Consider the following 24,513-nt stretch of genomic DNA (forward strand, 5'->3'; position numbering starts at 1 on the left):
GGATGCTCTTGCTCTCGCTCTCTTAGCCTGAGGATTTTATTAGGTAAAAAGGCACCTTATTGTGATGCACTGACCCACACAATTCAGTTCTTAAGAACAAAAGAAACATCAGTGTGACGATTTATTCATTATACTTAAATCAAGACACGTAAGGTTCATGTAGAGTACGTAAATGTTGGCGGTGTAGACTGATGTGAAGCGCTGCTCCACGCTCTGACACGCGGGTTTGAGCTCACGCTGCGTGTGTGCAGGTGAACATGATGGACAGGATGGACGCAGCGGGACAATGTGTCGGTGATGCCTGCTCTCACCAGAGCTCTAACCTTTCCCTCAGCATCCGTCCTGCAGCGTGTGTGCGTGTTTCCTCTGGGCACCTTTTTATCTCACACTGTCCTATTGTTCATCTCTGTCCTCTTCTGCTGCTCATTATGAAGAACCTGTTTATGCGCAAATCTCCAGTGAGAAACACTGCGAGGCAGGGACAGAGAAAAGGAGGGGGGGGGGGGGTGATGTAGAAGCAAGAGGAGAGAATGGAGGAAGAGGACTGAACAAGAGATTTTTATTTTCCCAGTTAGCATTATTACACCGGAAAATGAATGGCTCAATAAACAGTCATAAACAGTTTGCAGGGAAGTAATTACAGAATATTTTGAACTAAAAGTGAATGCCGGCGGGGGGGGGGGGGGGGGGGGGGGGAGTGTGAGGTCCACAATTACACATATATTTTTCTAAGCTTGATCGAAACCTGGTCTTAACCCACTTGAAACAGCTGAAAGATAAATGGCCAGATGTGACTATAACATTTCAATCATGTCGAAACCAGTTGAAAATGAGCTGCTGAGAATAATCAGTCTGAAAAATATTGGGCAGCGCCTTGGTCATGAGAAACATAACACCTGCACGTGTGTCAACATGTGGCAGTTATTGTTAGAGTAGATTTCCATCACTCTTGGTTTGAAAAAGTGGGTCGCCTGAGATGATGTGTGATCTGCATCTGAAAGACTGGAGCATCATCATCATCACCATCATCAGGGTAACATCCCATTCCATTTCTCCACTTATCTCTCCTCCCTCTTGACAAACATGATGGAATGATTTCTAACCTCCCACCACCGGCATCACCTCCCCCCTTCCTTCGCCCTCCCGCTCTGGACACACTCCTCCTATTCATTTCACGCTCTTGCTCTGCTTAAGTTTTCTCGAGTTCCTTACTCATGCGGCTCACACAGGTACTGATGGCCTACATGGAAAAACTGCTCAGGTGCTGGGGGAAAATAGTAGCTAACAGTCTCAGCCGCTCTGCAGTGTCCTGTTTCCATTACCTGAACTCCCACGGAGAAGGTCCAGCTACAGCAGCTCTCCTTCACTCAACACTCGCAACACTTTCTGTCACTCATGCTGCTCGCCCACCGAGCACAGTACGCCACCTTCATCCAGGTTGGAGAGTTTGACCATCGAGGGACTAGATTCGACTCACTGATGGGTCTTGAGGCAAAGCTGTGGTGGGCGGGTACATCCAGTAAATGTTTTTCAAAGCTTCGGACATGTGGCCATACAGTACAGGTATAGTTTCAAAAGCTTTTCTGTCAGGGTTTTACAGAACAAACGCTTCCATTTGTTGGTACAAAGGATACTCAAACTAACATCCTGTCTGGGTTCAAAGAGAGGCCATTTTGAAAACTAGGATATAGTTCCAGTGCTGGTGGAATGTTCATCTTCTGCAGTTGTCCTTTATTGGGAGGAGCTTTGTGCCATAACTGAGCATCAGCAGGCATTTTAGCATGTTCAGTTGTTTATAGGTGCCACAAATCTGTCTGGCAGCGTAAATTATGCTTTCACAAACAATCATTTGCTTGCATTTTTTATTCCAATTGGATCCATTAGTACCAAGAAAAAGAGCGGAAACGTGAAGGAAGAAATGCACAGCAGACGTCTCTGTGGTCTCAAGTGATGGATGTGCAAGCAAACTGTCGTGTGTAAGCTCATCTTCATCCTTCCTGGTACTGCATGTTTATGATGCCATATACAACTGAGGATAACAAATATATCAAATAAGCAAGCTTGTTTGTTCCCGTTTGAACAGACCAGGGTGTTTCCTGGAATAGTCCGCTCGTTTGGCCAGGGCTGAAAGGTCAACTGATCTCCGGTCTGCCTGAAAACACAGGCTATGGTTCACTTGCAAGCGAACCCTGGTGTGGTATGATTACGGTGTCAATGCAAATGGCCTGTCCAGTGAACCAGAGAGGCAGTGGTGTCGACCATGGTGCCATTGGGGGAAAAAACCCAATGCAAAGCGGTCTAGCAGATATAGAAAGGCAGTGATGAGGTGCTGACGCTTTATATAGGTCCGAGGACGATGAATCCTGTTTGTTTTTACCCACAAGACAAATACATTTGGTGTTTTTCATTTTTTTTAAATCTTCTTCATGCTTGTTCCTCAGCAGTGAAACCATCCCGCAGAGTATTCTGGTGAGAAAGCACCCTGCCTGCGTGGTGACTGTCTAATAGAGCGCCAGACTAAATTTGCAGCTATCTAGAACACTGGAAGAAAGGTCCCAAGCATTTATGATGTCTGGAGAACCACTCCAGATTGTCCAGACAATGGTGAGGAATTTGCTGAAAAGTGGGCCCAGGCTGTGCATCTAACCACAGGGAGCCTCAGCAAGGAAATGGAACTGTTGGAGGGTGAAGAAACGCTTGAGAGGTGACCAGCAAGGCCTCAAGAAGCATGCCGCCGGGCTCTTTTCATTCCGTTGTGTATTTATTCCATCTGCTTCCCTTCCGACCACATTTTCATTTTCTCCGGTTCCTCTACCCTCCATTACCAGCTAAACTGCATGCTGCTGCTCGGGGATTGTCTTTCCCAGGGCTTGGTGCTGAGCCTGCTTGAGTCTCTCCACTCCTGCACCAAAGCCCCATTAGCCCAGACTTCCTGTAAATGAGCAGTGCGATGGAAGTTTTTACTCTAATATTTAACTTATAATGTTAAGATGATATAACATCTGATCAGCGAATCCAACTGTGTCTTGTTAATTCAAGATTAGGAGCAACCATAGCTATAATAGTACTAACATCTCTTTGTTGGTTTGACAGCAATAACACGGTTTCACTGTATCAGTTAGGGATAGTGACCATTTTGCCCAACCCCCCCTTAAATGGGTACGTCAGCCCGTTTGTTAAATTCAACTTACACATTCTTTAGAGGGGGAGATGGCAGATCCTGCACCGCAGTGCCCCTTCGCTGTCTGGGTGATGGAACAGAGAATTCTCATTCTCCTGCAGATTACTTGTAAATGAACTGTTTTCAGGAATTGCTCCACGCTGCCCAGATGACCTACCAAGTCTGGGAAACCCCCTTTCAGCATCAACAAATCATATTAGCCACTGATTTAATTCCCATCCTTCTCGGTCCAGATCAGACATCCGATGTCATTGATTGCAAGCTGCAAAGCTTCAGAACAGTCTCCTTTAATTCAGAGCCCGGACTGGTGCATTAAAGCACTGACTAGAGAGTAGGCAAATTTCGTTTCAGCTGGTAGAAAAGGGATGAAAAAGTTTCCACTAATGCAGCTCTGGTATTGCTTTGGCTTTGAGATGGCCAACATATGTGCATGGCAAAAGAAAAGAGCGCATTTGTCCTTTTAGAAGTCATTTTATCTTCCAATCCATCTTCCAAACTTGGCAAAGAACCTTGAACACCTGTGTGTCACGGTGGACGGCAGCCTGGATGGGCAATAATTGTGAGCTACGCAAGAACATCTAAAGGAAAACTAATTTAACAAGCTGATTGCTGTTAATGCTACGGATGGCCCTCCTAAAATTAAAATTATAACCTCTCCTCTGAAGTATCAAGCCCTTAATTTAATGGGAGATGCATAAATTTGTGATTTGAAAAAGAAATCTGCTGCATTGTAGAGATGTGACTTGCCAAATCTTGTGCTGCAAACATTTCAGTTCTGCCAAGTTCCACTGACAATGTGGTTTGTCCATCAGTTTGCTATGAAAATGCGCTTGTTTTCTTGTGTAGCTGTCTCTCTCTCTCTGTCCCCGCACTGTTTCTATTGTTTCCCCACTCGCCCACGCCGACCGGCACATTTGACCTCTTCCACTCACGTTACCGCCTCCTCTGTCACATGCAGAGGTTGACCCCCGAGTCCCAGTCCTGTCTTTCCTTCAGTGAAGACATTCGGGGTTTTCATAGCATTGGGACTTAGGGAACTTCCTCCCAATGCTAATACAGCAATGCTGCAGAGATGAGAGGAGTTAATAATAGCTTCGTCACTCTTTGTGACCAATACCAGTGTGCAAAATCTCTGTAGCTGAATTCTACATGACCTTTTGCTTTTCTTAGCCCAAATGATCATGTTGTGTTTAATGGAACACCAGGCATCAGTGGGAGCCCTCTGGAGTCAGCGTTGCTGTCAGCCCAGCATTGCAACTGACAGAGATACAACGCAACACGCTGCTCTGGTTCTGTGGGTGAAACCTCCTGACATCAAAAATGACACACAAGGACGCTTGTTTCTTTTTACCGTTGCCTGCACCTGTCAAATGGTATGTTTTTGTTTCCTTTTTGGTTGCTTCACGTGCTCCTGTTGCGCACCTGCCCACCTGCTCTGCAGCGCCACAGAGCCCCCTGGTGGATCTTGAAAGCACAGCAAGGCATGAGTCCCAGACCCCATTATCGAGCTTTGGACAGATACAAAACCAGCCTTCAACTATGACCCTTTTTTTTTTTAACCAGTTAACATTTCTGTCATCATCTGAGATGGCACTAGAGGGGCAAATTAGAGCAGGCCGTTGTAAAAAATAAAAAATAAATCCTTATTATCTTTGAACCTGAAAGTACCCAATTATACGCCACAGTTATCTCCAATCTCACAGACTTCTGAGCCTTTGCCAAAGGCCCAATGAACGAGCAAGGAGTGCTAATGAAGTGCTGCAGAATCACCTTTTTTTTATTTTTTTTTGCCTTCCTGGACGGCACACAACCAGTGGAGCCCCCACGATCACGGGTTGCTTCTTTCCCCCATAAGAATCAGAGTCATTCTCGGGCTTTTGATGATATGGTTCTTTTATTTTCCCCCATGGTGAGCCTGTCCCAGCACAGGCCACACATTCGCAAGTGTGCCGTCGGCGGCAGAATGTGTGTGATAAGACTGAGATGTCTCTAATCCATGAGAAAGTAAGAAAACAGGGCTTAAAATGGATTTATCTGTCTCCAGTTAGAATGTGAGAAGAGCTCCTGCTGATACGAGGGTTTTTTTTCCTGTTTTCTCTGCACTTTTTCCTGTTGATGGTTGGTTCTTATCAGCGCAGGCCTATTTGTGAATCAAACGGCCTTCGAGAAGAAAGACATGACCCCCAAATACAACACTGACATTTCATGTTGTGTTGTTGCTGTGAACATGTTTTTTCGCTCATTTTTTTTCCCCTCCCAGACATTTTGTTCAGTTTTTGAAAGTCAACCCAGTTGTCTAAGGTCAACAACTTGAAAACAGAGTTTTACTGGGAAAATAATTCTCAGAATAAAACTATTGTGACCTGTACTATTGTTACAACGGAACCATCGTCAGCCGTATGATGATTGTCTGTTGGCAGAGGAGTTGATCTGTCCAGCTCCACATCCCATAATACTGTCAGAACCCTGCAGAAAGTCCAGCGAAACATCATCCCAGTCATTGTAACGCTCTCATTTTATGCACCCACTTTGCAAATGCTGTGGTATCTATCCAAATGTTTGGTTTTGGTTTAGTTTAAAGAGCACTTTTGCATATTTTGGTATTTCCGGAGACCAAAAGTGACCCAGAAGAAGGTTTCGCTAAAACACAGCCAACATTTTGCTCATTCCGTTGGCTCGCTGCCAACTGCAAAACTTCCAAGTGCTAATATTGTCAAATGGAAGGAACAGATTGCATTTTTCATGGTTTTCATCCACTTTAATTCTGTCAGTCAGACTGTCTCCTTACAGGTTCACTCTTAAAGCATCTTTGACAAACAAAATCTTATTTAAGTCATTTTAATAATTGCTGGTACATCCATTTAGTTCTTTAGCAGTGGTCTCTTCATCTTCATCTACATTTTCAGACAATTAAAGGACCCAAAATTGTTTATTCTGTGTACAGTAAAAGTACCGGTAGTGTTTTTCCTCTTGTGAGAACAGCATTCTGACATGAACATTGTTTCCTATTAAGACCTCTAATAGAGGAATTGTTGGGTTGGACTTGGCTCTAAAATTGGGTTCAAGGGAGAGATTTTAAAGTTGTTTGGAGAATGTACTTGTGGAGGATGAGAGACTGTTGAAGGAACTGATGGAATCAAGGAGGGTGTTCAGGAGAATTTGATGGCTTAAAAATGGCAAAAAAAAGAATAAGTGTACTGACTTAAAGCATAGTGATGAAGTGTTTGATGAGTATCCACTAGTGATGGGACGATGATACCTCAAGGAGTGTATTGACACACTACACAAACTGTGTCGGCACTGTATTGATACTGTGTTGGTCACCCACTAGTGACCCCTGCAGTAGTTATAAAATGATTGCAGGTAAAGGAATTCCTTGTTTGCTAAACTGAGTTGGTATGTAAAATATAGCAAATTTGAGTTACACACATTCTTTGTTAACTTAACTGTTAAATCATATGAAATAATACAAAAAAGTGACTAGTTTATGAACTTTTATTGAGGAACAAAAGTTTTTGGAGGCGATTTCTCCTCTTAAACACCAGCTCCCCAGCCTTAGAAAATACTCTTTCACACGGTGCAGATGACGATGGTGAGCAGAGAGTTTTAAGTGCAAGTTGATGCAGATGTGGATGTTTTCTGGTTCCGTCACGAGTATCTGCCAATTCTTCATTGCCATGCCGAGCTCTATAATGCCTCAGCATTGATGAAGTGCTCTTATTGATGTAAGAGAGCTCTGTGGAGCAGAGCCGACACTTCACCTACAATAACATAAAAAGTGACAAACAATTCAAACCTCTTACTAGAACAGAGTAAAAACTAAGGTGGCGCATTGCATTCACTTGTTAAAAAAATAGACACCCTATAAAATGAATAAAGCAACTGTAAGGCTCTTGACTTGACTATCATATGTATCACAGGTCATTCACTTGATAAACTGATAAAGCGCAACCGTTAAAAATTGTATATAACAGTAAACAATGCTCAAAGGAGAAAAAGATTTCCCTTGTTTGGAGTCACAAGTTCAAAATTATTCCACACTGGGGAAAACTTCTTAGAACGATCCATAATTGCGCAACTGCAAAACTCCATCCAACAAACCCACGACATGTCGATACAGTTTGTTTCCTTATAAACACACTTTGGCGCGGCTCATCCAAACGATACAATTCCTGTATCGGTCACGTGATTCTTAAAGCGATACACGCACCGATACGGGGTTTCACTCTTGAGCTCTCGGCACAGTGCTGACGCACCAGTGTCGCTCGTCCCATCACTAGTATCCACCACCTAACCTGGCTGGCACAGATCAGGTCCTCCTGATTCTCTGACATTAAATGAAGGACAAGTGTCTCTAATATGTTGTTCATTTTGATGGTGAAGTAGCTTGGCATGAAACCGACAACAAAAGAATATTTTTTTCCCCAAGTATTGATGCGTTCGTGGGTCAGAGGGCCCAGGAACGTTGGCTCATGGCTGACTCGTGTGATGTGTTCTTCAAATTTCATAATCACCAGAAATAAACACTGGATCCAGATGTCCTTAAGCATTTCTGCCAACATTCTACCTTGTCCTTAACGTCGCATCCCTCTCATCAAATGTTAAAACAGCAGACGCCTCACATCTTGTCTCCTTGCCCCCCCCGACAGGAAGTCCCGTCAACCTGACGTGCAGCGCCGCCTTCGGGTACAGTGGAGACGTCAGTCCGCTAATCTACTGGATGAAGGGCGACAAGTTCATCGAGGATTTGGACGAGGAGCGGGTTCAGGAGACTGAGATCAAGTAAGACTTCCCATCTTGTGGGCCTCGCACATCTATTGGTGTCACATTTGAGGGTCTGGTGGTGCTGAAACAAACAAAATTGATGCCAGCGCTGTAATAGCTTATTATAACTAATTCATGAGGTGCTCAATAAAAAGGACCCTGAGATGAACAACTGAACAGCCATTTCAAGCCAATTACCACAACCGTGTGACTGCTCAACATCAACATGAAGAATAATAATGGGAGCCTTTTACTACCAAGCTACCATTTAAATGTAATCCATGCATGTTTTATGTAGTGGTTTAATAATGGGGAAAGTTATGCATTTTTTTATCATGAGTTATACCTGCACACCGTTCAGGCGTCGCTCCATCGGGGATCAATGATTTCTCTGCACAGGAATGAGCGCAGCTAATAATAGTCGTGGAATCAGAGCAAATGGAAACCACCAATTGCATGTTCATGTTAACCTCCATTTCCATTTGGATGACCTCCATTTTATATTTTGGCTCCCAGCACTCAGTGGGAAAAAGGCCTGTTTACATCCGCGGTGGACGGGCAGAGCAGTGCCAGCCGGTTAAAAACTGCTTTTTTCTGCTTTTGCAGCATGTTGGCATGTTTTACAGAGATGGTGGAACCTGCCACATTCGGAAAACCCTTTTTTCGTGTTCCTGCAAATGGTTTTACAGCTTCTCTTTCGGCTCAGAGTGTCGGGGATATTTGAGATTGGGTTCCTTTGTGATCATAATGGGCGAAAAGTGAAGAAAACTAATGTGAAAACTCGCTGACCTTGTCTGGATCACCGGCAGTTCCTATATCCCCCACCGAACATTTACAATGCACAAAATTGGTGGGCGTGTTATGTAATATTTAACGTTCCAGCCTCGTCTACAGCCAACATCTAGACATCATTTTGCCATTGAAGCTTCCCACATGCGTCCTCTTGCTGGAGGAGGCCATTTTCTTAGATCTTTTTCTGCCTTTGTCCTATTCTTTATTATTATTGTCCTATTCTTTATTCTTTATTATTGATCATCCAAAAAAGAAAGAAAAACACAAACACAATAATAGTGATCATTGAGAGTCGAAAAACACACCAGGCTGGCTATCGGGGGTCTGTAATTACATGCGCACATTCAGGTGGAGATCCTCTGACAGTTCCCCGATGCAGCGCCAGAAAAATCCCTGTCGTCGACAAATGCCGACTCTCCAAAGGTTAACCGTAAGCAGCGTGACAAGGCTGGGAGCGGGGTTAGCCGTACAGCCGGTGACCTGGCATTTGGAGATGTCTCCATTAGACTTCTACCACACTCAGGCCAGCTCTCAGCCCTGCTCCTCCATGTGAGGGACACCCGGCCAATTAGAGCCTACAGGAGGCTTTTTTATTTATTTATGAATAAGTAAATGGACGAATGAAGATAAGAAAACAGCGGAGTGTACGTGCATTTTGAGGTCCTGATGTCATATTGTAGTAGTTGTGGCATCAGTAGAGGCTTGTGAGCAAGCAGGGATGCTCACCGTTGGTGTGGGCTCGACTTTCTTTTCCTGCTTTATAAAATGAATTTATTTACTTTTTTGGTTTCCATGTGAGTGTGGCCACTTCATTTCCCCATTGCCTGACATCATTTCATGTGCCTCATAGCTTTGAAATGGAAATTAATCACACAGGAGAATACCCCGAAGGGGCCTCCTGTTATACACAAAATGTAGCTTTTGGCACAGCGTTTCACCGCCAGGATACTGGGGAGATATCAAACTTTTACTGCTACAGAGCAAGACTGCACCTGTCTCTGGGGTACCGCCACAGTAAGACCGTGCTGCTGAGGTTCGGAATCAGAAGAAGTTTGGCTCCCTGGGGCACAGGCATGCAGCATCCTTTGAGCAACTGCTCAAGTGTTAAATTTCATTTCCTACCTCTAATTAACTCGGCTTCCAGTCATTTTCATGGGAAATCAGGGCATTTTCTGCAATGTTTCTCCTGCCTGTTAACACTGCAACAAAACATGTCTTATTTTACAGCCTGACTCCGCAAAAACAAACACTCCAATCATATCAAGTTCAATCATTCGTGATTTACAGCTTTAACGAGCACATTTTGCATGACTGGAGGAGGGCTGTGTCTCGCTAACTGTGCAGGTTTTGTTTCCATAAATAAGACGTTTTGGGAATGTGGCATATTTATTCTTACCCAGATGAGCACATCAGTATTTAATGTCTGGGGAATGATATGAAGGTGCAGCACCTGGAGCATGCTAGCTTAGCATACAGATGGGAACCAGGAAACAGAACAGATTAAGCACATGTGCGTCTCAAACAGACGACAGCGGGTCTGCCAGTTGATTCTGGAGACAAACGAACAGCGCACCTTCGGGCAGGACCCAGCGTGGCGTTTCCCAGGCCTCACCAGGAGGAACTTCTACTGTTTTTCCCATTCCATGATAAGTGCATCTGCGCTGATGGAGTCTGGTGTCTGGTCTTTGTCTTACATCATTTTAGTCTTCCTTTACTTTAAGTGCTGCGCCTCACTGGCGTCACGTTCTCCAGACGATGAGGTGGTTTTAACCCCTCAGCCTGCTGATTTATCTTTTTCTCTTGTGTGACCTACTGGCTAACCTTTGGACGTGCACCTATGCACTGAATTCCCAGCGTAGCCTCTCTCCTGACGTTTTCATCTCGGTCACGGCCGGAGCAACAGTCAAATACAGTTCTTACGTTTTACTGAGAGTTATCTGGGCTCCAGAATTCTTACGTCCTTTGAGAAGTCAGAATGAGAAAATGTATATGAGAAAACAATTTGTGCAAAAATGAGCCTTTTTTTTTTCTTTCTTTTTTCAAAACACAAGTTTTGCACTTCCCAGAATGCACTGCACAAAAGAGCAGGCAGCAAGCTGCATTTTACCAAGTCAGGCGGTTTTTACAGCCTTTAAAAATAAAGCAAAGCATGACAACGTGGTGCAGTTCAAGAGTTCAGGTGTCACTTTGACGCCGTTTCGACAAACTAGATCACTGATGTCTAACTAAAGCTGCTTGTACCCCGAGGGGGCACATCTGATGTTGCTGCAGAGGATGTGGAGACGGGGAGAGCTCTGCTAACTTTGAAGAGATTATGTAAGAATGAATCATAACTGTACTTTTTAAAGTCATCAGTGATTCATCTTGGTTGGCAGCAGACTTGGACCAACCATCTATTAACAGTGGAAATGAACCTCCGCAAGGTCAGGAAGGGCCACCAAACCCAGAAATCACCAGCCCCCTCCTAAGAGGGTTTGTTTGTTTATCTGTTTTTTTGGTATAAGAATAGTGTGACTACCCTTGGCCTTCCTAGACAAAGTACTTGGTTTCTCCCAGGGACATTGAGCCGGATTAAACTGACCTCGGCAACACAGCTCCTGGGATCATCTGGTCCTTGCACACCCCTCCAGCATAAGGTGGTGGCGGCTCACAGAATTACCAGTGATGGAGGGCTTTCCCTCATTCCAGATGCAAAGCCGAGCTTCGTCTCCCTGTGAGAAGGCGGAAAACTTCAGGATGCTATTTTTTGTTGTCGGATTATCCCGTGGCGTGGGCAGGCGTGTTTCCTGAAGCGTCTCCCTGAGTCACTTTCTTTCGGCACCAGTTCGCCGCTAGCCCGTCTTCTCCGCGCTTCACCTGCCGTTGTTTGCGTAGGTGAAGGTTGCGCTTATCTCAGGAACACGCGCTCTCTCCACCCCCTGTTGTCTCCCGCACACGTGAACCCTCTGTTAGGAGCAGCGATCCGAGAAGTTTGATGGATGCGAGTCTCTTCAGACGCATATTGATTTATTTTTTTCTTCACAAACACCCACAGTTTATGTTGAGTCACACATGGGGGCCACCTCTTTAAAAAGCCATCAACATGGATCCATACCGTAACCTCGGGCTCCGGGTCTCCGCATCCCTGCAATGGAGAAGGATGACTGTTAAAAATGCTCACGGGAATTAGGAGAAAAGGAAATTAAATATCTCTTCTGCACCCACTTTTACAGAAGGTAACGTCTGAGGTTTTCCCGTAGGCCAGCTTATTTTTTCCCAAGCAGCCAGTGGGTGAAGCTGCTGCACAACCTGATTACCTCTAACAAGCTTTCCGGGTGAATGGTCAGTAGAAGAACTATCACGGCAGTACGGAGGAAACAGACACTTCTAAATGTTAATGTGTTGCCATCACAGTGTCGTGGTCGACCCCTTCCCCCGTCTCTTGATCTGATTTATGTCTGTTTATCAGCTCGTACCTTTTCACACATGAGCTAACTTAGCATCTCTCCCTGAATGATGCATTTAAGGTGTGGGCGGGGGGGGGGGGGGACCTGCTCTGGCTCACATAAAAGCTAATTTGAACTGATTCTTTGTGTTGTGCACAAATCAAGACTCTGATTCTGGCTGAAGGCTTCTCACTGTCACACTCGGACTGATAACTTTCACACCGTCTGAGCTCAATAGTTGTCTTGGTCTCTCTCTCTCTCTGTCTATGAAAAGAACTGTGCTTGGGGACCTCATTTCTGAATAGATGTACAGGAAAATCTGCTTTTAAAATTAGCATTAAGACAATATTTTTTCCCTCTTCAAGTTAAATTCCTGTTACATTCCTGTTAGTTTGTCCATCTAAATTTGACTTCAGTCAAGCACTATAAACACCAAAAGTTTAACTTGTTCGTTCGTTCTGCTATTTGTAGTTAAAACCAGTTTAGTTAGCTAAAGTGTCAACTGCATATTAGCCATGTGGGTGCCATCTCCTCCTGATGGCTTGGTAGTTATGTCACTTTTCCACTGAAGCCTATTAGCGTTGTGCTGCTGCGTATTGAAATGAGGAAGTCACCTATAATAAGGCTGAACCCAGTGGGGGGAGGATACACACTTTTTTGCTGATAATTACGTGCAGCACCAAGAAACAAGTGAAAAGAAATAATCAGTGTCCTTCAAGTCCAGCTCCTTTGATCAGCTGCTGAAAGGACTTTCTTCTTGCTTTTATCGTGTGTCTTTGATGCCTGATGCCCGTTTGTGCTCGCTGGTGGCAGCGCGTCAGTCTGACAGTGGCTCCGCTGTTTCGGAACCAACGTGTCACAACCAAGGGTTGTTCAAATCATCAACAAGAAAATAGTCTTGGTCAAATCCAGCCAGAAAGCCAGTCACCGTTACCTTCTGCAGTGCATTTGTCTCACTGATGAAACGAGATATTTCTGTCATCGCTGATGTTCAACACCTGAGCTAGAAAGTTGGAGCAAACTGCATCAAGTCCTGGAGTTTTCTCCAAAGATGTCAGCATCCCAGTGTCGGAAACTCAAATGGAAGCTCAAGGTTTTTTTTTTCTGCTATCGACTCACAACTTTACTTCAGGCAACATTTTTTCATCTGAAAAGTCTGTATTTTATAGTCAATACTTTGCTGAGTGCCTCCAGTTCAGTCAGTTGTTTCCCATATACACTTTTATTTTTTTCCTAATTTAGTTTGGTGTAGAGACCTTGCCATTTCTCTGACATCATTAGAATCTGCAGTTTGAATGCATCCTTGTTCGGAAATTTCTCTTGACCTTCTCTGAATGTTGTTTTAACCTTTTTTTATGTAATAGTCTTTGGTTTGGCCATATTTCACTCAAAAGCTTATCAATCACTGTTCCACCAACCAGTTACTCATTTAATTCACTGGTTTTAGCAAATGGCTGTTTTTTTATGCTAATTCACGAGCTGATCTTGTCTCGCCTCTTTCAGCTGTCAATGCCGTCTCTAAAGTTGTGGCTGATTCCTTTGTTTTATCGTCTCAGCTGGAACAGCAATTGCCTATAATAAGAGGGTCTGAGGGCTCTGTCATTAATAACCAAACCTTTTTCAAAAACACGTTCCAATGTCTGCTCTCTGCTGCCTCCTGTAGGACAATCAGGGAGCATCTTGGGGAACAAGAAGTTTCCATCTCCCTCACCATAGACGCTCTGGAGGAGAGCGACCTCGGCAACTACTCCTGCTACGTGGAGAACGGCAACGGACGCAGACAGGCCAACATCCAGCTCGCTAAGAAAGGTGAGAGCAGTGCAGACGAGCAAGCGTCGATTTAAAAGTTTCGGTTTTTCAGCACGAGTGCAGCCCAAGGTCACGCGGCCAAATCCTTCAATAGTGTTTGAGCTATTTTATTACCACAGACCTTCACTCTGACAGCACAGCAAACCTCTTGCAGCAGTTTATGGAGCGCAGCCAGAAAAAAAAGACATTGCATTGCATAGACTGACCAGTTCGTTTTTGCCTCAGGGGGGGAAAAAAAAAAAAGGAGCAGCGTGATAGTGCAGAGAGCCTATTCATCCAGCTCAGCCCGAGGAGATATTCGTTTGTGGGAGAGGAAAAAGCTCTTTCGGAGGGAGGCAGCGGTCCGTGTTATGATACCAACAAGCTGTTTCACTGCCTGGCAACGATGTCGTCTTTGACACACACTCAGACACACTCGGCCTGAGCGTAGAAACCCGCTTGGATCGCCGAGACCTCCTTCATTTGATAGGTTCACATCACCGGATGCTCCCACACTCACACTCACGTGTCATGATTTTAGCTCACAGTGGAAGACTGAAAGTTGTTTTGGTTTTTTTAGGTTGAAGCCTGGTTGTGTGAGTAAAGTTTCTAGCGTGTGAGTGTCCTTAAAGTTGTCAACACTGAATAAATTTACATAGCGAGCTAGTTTCCCCTCTCCTTTAATCTCGCAGCTTTGAATCCGGCTCTGATGGCAGCCCAGTTCCACTCCATTTGCCTTATTAAAGTGGTTTACGTTGCGCAATGGAATTTCAGAATAAACCCGAGCAGAGTAGCTACAACAAGCCCACTTTCACAAACCAAAAAGAGCATCACATATATCAGTATTTCAGACCTAACAAATGCAAAAACGTGTGCACGTGAGAGTGCACGTCTGCATCATGTCTGACTGCATTGGGCACACAGTGAAGGTCTGGAAGTTTTTTCCTCTCCGAGTGCTTCTAATTGCCTTTCAGTTCAGGTTGAAGGGGTTTTCTTTACACTATAATGGAACGTATTTACATTGCCAAAAGCACTATAATAATCAAAAGGAAACACTAGAAAGGTCTCTAATCACAAAAACAAGCACTGCACAGTGGTCCAAAATACAGAAAACTGTACAAGAAGTTTTTATATTCAGAAGGGACTCGTATAAAAAAACAATGAACATTGCTCAGATATTTGCAAATGGTGCAAGAAATGCACAGCCAGCACAGGGGGGAATTTAACTGATGCTCAGGGGTTCTGTTGGTGGGAGATTAGATTTCTCTTCTACCAGAAAATGCCAACGTTTTTCCTTTTACTTCCATCTCACATCCTAGAAAACAAAAAGAGAGATGAAGAAGTGCAGGGATGGAAAGAGGGTGATGAATGGCCTGATGCCTTGTGACGCCACCAAATCCAGTCTTCTCGCCGTCATGCTGCTAATTTGTCTTAATCTGTCCCACTGCAACGTCGCTCCAACATGAGAGAGAAGAATTGGCTGTAATTGCTGCCTGTGAGGAGCAGCTGGCTCCTCGCAGCCTCCAGATATGCGAGCTGTATTCACAGGGGCAGGAGGACGCCGAAGCCCGAGCTGCTTGGATCTGCTGCTTGTTACCCTCTCCAAGAAACTGGTGCGAGACGAGTTCCGAGCTAAGAGGGACGGCGCCTGACAGACCTGTGCTCATTCCTCATCTGCCCGCTTCCGCCTGTCCGCAGTCCTGGTTGAAGGTCGTCATCCCAGACGAGTGTGATGAAGCGGCGCTGAGCGTTGCTCGTTAGCTCTATTGGACATCATCCTTCATCATGGGTGATGTCAGCCCCATGGCCTCTGCAGCGCAACGGGCACCAGGCACTCCAGCGAGGTTAAACGCGAGTTAGTGATGGATGTGACGCGCACAACTCTGCGCGGTCTGGGTGTGTGTGTGAGTGTGTGTTTTACTGTTATCATTATTCAGTCGGTGAGGGCTTACCAGCAGGCGCTTTCTGAGGCACGGCCAAGAGGAACCCGTGGAAGATGGAGCGACATCCGAGGGGGAAGCAATAGGGCCTTGGACAGCAGACACGATCAGGGAGAGATAAAGGCTTTGGTTTCAAGGCTGCGTGATTAAGCATGAACTTTAAAACAACTTTGTCCTGCAGCGTAATAAATTTGTGTCCGAGGGAAGATGCTAAAACCGGCTGAAAGGGTTGAGAGGAAACAAATGTGGAATCAATGATCAACCGTCACTTTTCAGCATCCTGGTAGGAGGCTGAACCTAACGAGCATGCTATGGAGTGTGGGAAGACACTGAAATACCCAGAGAAAACTCACACAAGGCCCTCATAGAAAGGCCCCGACACATAGTCGAAAGCAGACCCACCGCCCTGCAGCCATCGCGGCGTCGGCCTTTTCAAAGCAAATATTTCGATTTTCGGCCCCTCCTCTCGTGCTTTTGTTCAACCACATTAACATCTTAAAATGACAAACTTTATAAAGACTGCATGTTTCTTCACATATAATTTATTAATTTTGAGTGACAAAGACGTTCTTATTGTATAGATGAGGCTGGTCAACCTGAGGTTTTTCAAGAAATTTCCTTTTTTTGCCTCAAATAAAATGAAACTGCATTTGAATAATTAAGAGTATCTCTATCTTGTGTCCCTCATATTGGGTCACTCGTGGATAACCTCTAACCTTTTCCACCCACCCTCTTCCTCTCTGTCACATTTCGGCCACATTAGCAGAGTTGATGTACACGGTAGAGCTGGCCGGAGGTCTGGGCGCCATCCTCCTGCTGCTGATCTGCCTGGTGACGCTGTACAAGTGCTACAGGATCGAGCTCATGCTCTTCTACAGAAACCACTTTGGGAGTGAGGATATAGATGGAGGTAAGGCCTTATTTCTTTTAAACATGGGGATTCAAATTCTAAACCTTCAGCTTGCATCTCAGCCGGCTGGAAAAGCAGACGGCATCCATTTTCTGCAGAATGTTGCATAAACCTGCCTCTTAACTCGCAGCAAATGCCTCGCCGATTTTTAATTTGCTCCCCGTTGTCACATTTGCAGACACGGTGGTAAAACGTTGAAGCCGCGCGTCGTCTCCTGACATCACAATGCAGGACTTTTGGGTAATGAAGCAGTCGGGTCCCAAACCGCCGACAGGAAAAGTTGCTGAGTCTCAAATGTTGGGTTGAGCATATAAAGGGCTTGCTGAAGTGCTGTGGCTTTCACTTTCTTTTGTTGGACGTGTTGCAATTTTAATTTTAAAGCCACAGGTAGGCGAAGGTGTGACGGGTGTTTTTAAAGCTGTGCTGCATATCGTCTGGGGGGAAATCATCTGCTCCTCAGCTTGGCAGCAGAGGATCACCACCTTTGTGTCAGTGATGGTTTCACTCCATGAAAATCCACATTTTTCCACTGACAGTTGCCACAATAGACCGTCTGCCTCATTCAGAGGGAAACACACTTTTCTTTTTACTCCAGCTTGCTTCTGTTTATTTCATTGAAGGAGGATTTTTGATGTCCGCCTGTGTTTTTTGAAAGTTCTTCAATTCGATGGAAATGGGACCAGGCAGTTAGTTTATACTCCAACACTGCATATATTGCCTGCTGTGACAATTATAAAGTTGCGCTCTCAGTGTTGGTCTGGGCCGGAATTACAAACATCGGATTTTTGAAGATGTGGAAATGTGGGAGTTTCAGCTCCCACGGCTGGTCGTGGGGGGCAGAGCCCACACTGGTGGCGTCCTGCTGCAGTGGATGATGATGTCCTTTTGATTTTCATGTCTTATTTTCATCTTTTATAAGCGTTAGATGCTCGAAATACTAAAACCTCAACCGCTCACATTATTTACTTGAAGGGCACTCAAACATTTGTCCTCTGAGGGTGTTTTCGCCGAGAATAGACGAGAGGACTTGGTTCCATTGGGCAGGGAAGGCTGACAGATTTCACACAGATTTCATTTTTTAACTTCATTTTTTGGCTGCATTTTTTTTAAAGTGGACCAAATCGCCAGAACAACGCCTCGCAGTTGCAAGAGTTTACCACAAACAAGCACTGACCAGGCTGAAGACGCAGATTAACGCACTTTAAGGGACGGGAAATCCGTTTTGTCCATAAATGTCCATCCTGAAATATTTGCATTCAAGCCTTTTTCCCGATATGATTCAGTCTCTTACTGTTTTGTTTTAAAGCTTTTAAAATAATGTGTGTGTGGATCCTTGTAAACCGGTCCTCCACCTCGAGAGGGTGGTCGTCATCCTGCCTAGTTTTCCGACCGTGCCGATGGTTTGTGATGCTGCACAATCAAAGAAATGATGTTTTCCTCTGAACGCGTCCTACAAAGCAAAGTCAAATTGCCCCCGTGCCAAAAACATTAGCTCTAAGGCCCCATCAGCAGCCGTTAAAGAGCTCCAATAAAAGCTTGATTGGACCTGGTGGATGAGTCTTGGTTTGAGAATGCATCAACTGAAATAAGAAGCAAGTTTTAATTTGATTCTCCTGTAATGAGTCTCTGAAGCAGCAGCAGATTCACAGAGAATAGGATTAGCACAGAGAAGCTGAGCGACTGCTTTGGAAAGAGAGTTATGAGCTTTAAAGCAAAAACTAGTATTTATCTGAAACCCCTCTGATAATATAGCGGCGTGCTCGGCTTCACTGTGATGTCGGCTACAGCAGACATCCCACAGAAAGCCGCTGCCTCCGGCTCTGTTGGACTTCAAGACCCTGGAAAAGGCAGAAACACGGCGTTGCTGTAATAGATGGCACCAGAGACCACTTGTGTTGTGAAAGGGAAGGAAAAATATATTTGAGTGCCTTCAATTTGATGCCAAACAGCAATTGTCTCCTTTAATTGTGCCACCCGAGTGGGCGCTTGAAAGGAGTAACTGATTTTCAATTTGTTCTCCAGTATAAGGAGATTGGGTTCAATAAGACGCAGCGGGTTGCCTGTGGTGCTCTCGGGAGAGTGCTGATACTGTTCCCAGCGCTCCACTCAGTCAGATCATCTCGCCAGCGTGCAATCAACGAACGCGCACCTGCACCACGCCAGCTGTAACGGATCCACTCTACAGTTTTAACTTTCTCCAGCATTGGGTATTTTTTAAGCAGGGATAGGAGTCACCTCTAGACAGCAGGGAAGGGGTTGAATTGGGTGGCGTAAATGTCCATCGGACGTATTTCCTCAGGATCCATTGACCTGCTAAAGTCTCTCTTGGCCTTATACTCATGGGCCCTGTGCGTTCTGTGGTCAGAAATTTGATGTACGTCCTAGAATATGCTAGTGCTGTTTCCAATTCCAAACTTAATGGATCTACAACAATTTAACAGACCTGGGAATCATTGTGGACATGGACGTTATCTACTTGCCTGCCTGCTTCCACTGGTTCTCCAACCCTATTAGATGCAGAGGGGCATTCAGCTTAGGTCATTAGTTCAGACATCTGTCCTCACACCGCTAGATGGGGCCCAGTCTGACACACAAGACCTGTAAATCTTACATAATTTGAGCATTTTTGTCATAGCTATTGTAATCTAAGGATAAATGTTACATTACTACAATGAAGTTTCAGTAGAATTATCCCTCCCAAGAAAAGGAAAACATGCTAAGCCCTTTCAGGAGGACGGTAGGGATGGTTCTCTATAGAAGCTGGTGCACTGGGAGGGGAAGTCCCTGCCTGTAAGACATAGTTGCCAGCATAGACGTTTCATTAATAACGCCCTTAAGCCAGGATGCACAGAGATTTTTCTTTTCTCCCCAACATAAATCTGCACCCACCGCCAACAAAGTGCTCGTGCTTCAGGGCAGCCACTCCAGGAACTAATTGAACGGCTGCCTCCCCCCCCTGTGCCAGATGTAAAATTGGAAGCCTTGCAAAACAATGGGAGGGACTGTCAGCTATTTGTCAGTGGTGCAATTTAGTTAAAGACCACTCAGTTGTCACATTGTGTGGGTGTCAGTGGAATCAATAATAGGCTTTGTGATGACAAGAGCTGAGCAAGCTTGTCAAGGAGGCGGGGGCCTCCACGTTGGGCCATAAATATGACTGTCAGCGCTGTGTGAAATTATGAGGCTCTACGTGTGTTCTGAGAAGTTTGGTGATACCAAACATTAATAGGATTCTCATCTATCTCTCTCACACAGACGCGCACACACAGTAGCTGTATTGGAGACTGTTTCATGTACATATTTCAAGGGACTTTTTACAGCTGCAGACTGACTTGTCAGTCAAATGCTTTTGCTGCTGTTCCCTCAAAACAGGGAAAATCCTGCAACAGCTGCAGTGTATCACGGCGGGAGATGGACCTCGCGTTGGCTAATGATGGGGTTGGGCTCATCCATTTTTAAATACGTGGAATCAAATTCTTGGCTCATATTTGGACTTCTTTAATGCAGCCTGTGTTTGTGAGTCTTACTGAGGACAAAAGAGGAGGCAGAAAGTCTTCCGAAGCAGCCAGGAAGGGAGGCAGCTGCAGCTAATGGCCTGGCCAAGCAAATGCAGGGAGGAAACTCCGCATTTAGTGATGGATTTAAGGCATTTATTGACTGGGATGGAGAGGGAAAGAACTAAATAGCAAATATTGCGTCAGTTTGAAACTACTTCCTTGCCTAACTGTCTAGAGAGGCAGCCAAACATAAAAGAATTGGACAATAAATCTGTCGGTACAACTGTCGAGGCGGAAACGAAAAAACAAACAAACAAACAAATGGAGACAGAAACTGAGTGCTGGCGAAATTGAGAGCAGATTAATGCTGTTTCTTTGCATAAATTACAACGTCATGATACAAAGATGGTTGAAAGCTGTCCAACTTTCCCTTTTAAGATGCAGGAAGGAAGGAAACATCTTCCTGAACAATTTGTGCAATAATGCAGCCAAGTGCCAGACTCCATTTAAACCCGAGTGAGCGTTCCTTATTTATTCTTCCATCAGAATCTTTAATCTTAGTTGTTTCCCTTCATGGCAACAGAAGTCAATTTTTTACAGAGCAGGAAGGAAATGTTCCTCTCTTTGTCTCTGACTGCACTGATAGATGATGTAAATGGTCTGGAGCCTTATATACTCCACTGGCAGGTTATTTGTTATTCGGGCTCAAACAGTTGCAGCACAACTTTAAAGCTTACAAAGTTGACTTTTTCTTAAAGGTTAACGGTCACTCTTGCAGCTCCAATTATCACCCGGTACCGAACGATGTGTCAGATATCGGACTCTGCATGGGGCGATGCGCTCCATCCTCATATGGGCTTGCATGTTTTAATTTCTCATGAGACGTTTGTGTATTTCTGTAATTTCTGGCTGACTGATGGCAGTCGGCCCTGCGTGTGTGCACCGTGCACGCTCAAGTATGTGTTTGTTACCTCCAATGGACTCCTCAGTAAGTGGAATGGAGCCTGAAGATACCCCACAGCTTACGCCTCCAGCTCTCTTGGCACTCTCCACGGCAAGTTCGAGGGTTCGCGATGTAACTGCGGGTCGTCCGTGCAGTCGGAGTGTAGGAGGGAGGAGGGCGACCTCGGAGGTGCAGCGAGCCCTCACCGGTCTCACGTAAGGAGTGACTTCACACGATGCAAGATGAGGGTCATCCCGCCTTCGAGAGCGACATGTGAATCAGCGCCGCTCAGATAGCCCTTCATCTGCCCACACAACTCTCCCTTTGAAGCTGCCTGACACTTCTTTATGCCACCATCAAGTCAAATACAAGCCAAAGGACTTGGTTATTGTAAGTGATCAGGGGGTTACTTTTTCATTATTTTTGCTCAGCCCTGAGGAGTAAAATGAAGTCTGCGCTCCAAGAAAAGAGCAAGATTAACTGTGCGGGATCAGGTGAGGTCAGTGAGCCCTCTCCTGAAGGAATGTTCTCTCATAGAAGAGGGGAGGACGGGTATTACATTGGCAGCTAACTGTTAGAACTTGAAGGGACACCTCAGAGGTCGATTTCCAGTTCAGTTAATAAAAGAACCATCCCAGTCTGGCTTGATTCCTCATCTCTCGTGTTCTTTAAATCAGTCGGAGTATTCAGTAGATCGCTGTGCGGATCAGAGCGAGGCTCGTCTGTTTTTCAAGGTAAAGTCAGCCATCACTCATGGGAGGGGGGGGGGCGATAATGAAAAGCAGCAGGATGGCCGGTGGCAGCGTCCTGTCTCAACGAAGCTCTGCAGTAAATGAATAGCTCGATGCTTAGCTTCTTATAGCACATCACTCTGCTGACTATAGCAGGAAACATTATGATCAACTCATAAAACAAGGACAGTTTTAATTGAAGCAAAGTGGTTTGGGACCATTTTAATAGACGTACCCGGGGCGATGGACGCGGTCGCAGCAACACACTTGCTTTGATTCAATCTGCTGAGAGCAAGGCCTTATTTCCTCCGTCTGCAGCTGCTTGATAGCGAGCGTAATGAAACAAATGAAAGGGCCGTTAAGGTCCTGGTAACGGACCTGTGGCTTCTGCGGAACAGGAGCAATATTTCACCCGTCTTTATTCTTGTCTCCATGCAGATAACAAGGACTATGACGCTTACCTGTCCTACACCAAAGTGGACCCCGACCAGTGGAGCCAGGAAACCCGAGAGGAAGAGCACTTTGCCCTGGAGATCCTCCCTGATGTCCTCGAGAAGCATTATGGGTATAAACTCTTCATTCCAGACAGGGACTTGATCCCCACAGGAAGTAAGCTCTCTCTCTCGCGGCGATGTCACGTTGTCTTGTCGATCGGTGTTGCTCGTGCTGTCCGTGCAGCGGTGCCGTGCCTTGTTTGTGGCTCATGTTGTGCATTTGTGTTGTGGCAAAAATTGACCCCTCCTCCCGAGACCATCACTGCCCATTCTCAAATTGACTCTTTCTAACCTCTGGCTGAACTGAGGTGGATCAGTTACTTTGAAAGGTGGTGTTTAGAGGGTGGTCAGCTGCTGTTTTTCCCATAAGAAGCTCTACAACCTGATGGGACCATTGAAAGGTTTGTAGGGGACCTGATAGGACATCTAACCTAAAATATTCATGAGTAGAGTCTAGCTGTGAACAGACGGGCTGAAAGAGCTGAAACCCAGTTTACTTCTAACATATAAAAGCACAGTGGTTGTTTTCTGACAGCCCATCAGTCATCTCTTATACTCTTTGGAGGGAGGTCTCTACTTTGACATTTGTTGTTGTATCACAATCCTAACAATATTCAGCACCAGACTGTTGAAACAGACAACAGATAGTTTTAAAGCCAGCTACTTTATTCTGGCGTTAGCTGCAGCATTAGCCCCTTGGAGCTAAAGAAACCAGCTGAAGACACCGTGCATCTGGTTGAAACATTTGGGACAGGACAAGGCTCCATTTTTAATAACCCTGCTATTCTTATTTCTGTTCAATTACAAGTGTATTTTTTTTAGATCCCTGAAAAACTCCCGTGCACCAAGCTACACATATTAAAGCATTGTTTGACTTGGTTTCACAGTATCTCCCTGCAGCACTACGCGAGTATACGAGAATTCAGAAGGAACTGATCTCCAATGCTTTATGAACTCAGCGCCGGGAAATGAAACTTTGTAGAAAATAGTGCAGAAGACAGTTGAATAATTTAATACAAACTTTATGAGGAAAACATGTAAGCATATTCTAAACAGTTTGGAGGGTTGAGATTATTTGCAGTTGTTGATCTAATAAATACAGGTGACGCTTCCTCTCCAGTTTTGAAGCCTTTCGGTCTAATTGTCTCTTTCCACATGGTGGGAAAACTTGCAAAGTTGTACGTAGTTTCAAGCTAGAAGCCACCTAATTTGCCCTTTCTGTGAATATACACAACCTGCTCAGGATTTTCTGGAAAGTTACGCTTTGCCAGAAGCAAAGTGCCATTCAAGCTTATGAGACACTTAAAAATATAGAGGTAAAAATTAAAAGGAAATCTGTAGTTTTAGAATTATTTGGTCAGTTGTGCCTTTCCGAAAGCGTCTGTTTAGCTTCAGTTCAGCAACCTGGTGGGGGATGGAAGAGTCAGTTGACTTCAGTCTCTTCAACAGTGAAGCGTATGATTCAGGTTGGGGAAAAACCCTTCAATCACCACTTAAAGCTGGTGAGAGACTCATTGTGCATCTGTAGCACAATGAGCAGAAAATACCAACCTTATTGTTAGCAACTATGCTGCTGATCCAGCTCTGTCTGAACTTCCTCTCTGCATGCTCTTGTGTGGCGATGCTGTCTTGTCAGAAACCCTCTTCACGCATGGATGTTAATGCATGTTTCGCCATCATATACTTCTAATGGCGTACTCCCCATGAGCTGTGCTTATCTCTGATTAACCTGTCACAGATGAGTTTGATTATGTCATTACGCTATTAGCCTCCATTTGAGTACTTTGCATCTGCCCGTCTTCCCACCCAACCCGCCATTACTAATTACGTTCCTCTCCGATGGCGCTGTGCCAAGGTTCTAAAAGGACTCCCTTGTTGTGGTTATGTGCTCCATGCAGACGGGGACTGTTGTAATATGGGAAAAAAAGGCATAAAAAAAAGCGCAAGGACTGAAAGGAAGTGACTCATGTCTGTCGCTATTACAGCTTGACGGTTTGGTGTGTGTACGTGTAAACACCGTTGGGTCATTTAGGGCTTCAGAACCTTCT

At 45.0% G+C, this 24,513-nt stretch overlaps 1 protein-coding gene across 3 annotated transcripts in view; it reads left to right on the plus strand.

Moving 5' to 3' along the window:
- The window catches only part of LOC130522480 (interleukin-1 receptor accessory protein-like 1), a 192,308-nt gene that overhangs the window by 163,539 nt on the left and 4,256 nt on the right, over window positions 1-24,513 (plus strand). For all 3 annotated transcript variants that reach the window (XM_057026918.1, XM_057026917.1, XM_057026919.1), the window contains 4 exons: window positions 7,831-7,963; window positions 13,826-13,971; window positions 16,654-16,800; window positions 22,410-22,580. In XM_057026918.1, coding sequence (XP_056882898.1) covers window positions 7,831-7,963; window positions 13,826-13,971; window positions 16,654-16,800; window positions 22,410-22,580 — 597 coding nt within the window. The remainder of the gene's footprint in view (window positions 1-7,830; window positions 7,964-13,825; window positions 13,972-16,653; window positions 16,801-22,409; window positions 22,581-24,513) is intronic.

This window comes from Takifugu flavidus, chromosome 3, assembly GCF_003711565.1.
Source record: "Takifugu flavidus isolate HTHZ2018 chromosome 3, ASM371156v2, whole genome shotgun sequence".
Classification (NCBI taxonomy): domain Eukaryota; kingdom Metazoa; phylum Chordata; class Actinopteri; order Tetraodontiformes; family Tetraodontidae; genus Takifugu; species Takifugu flavidus.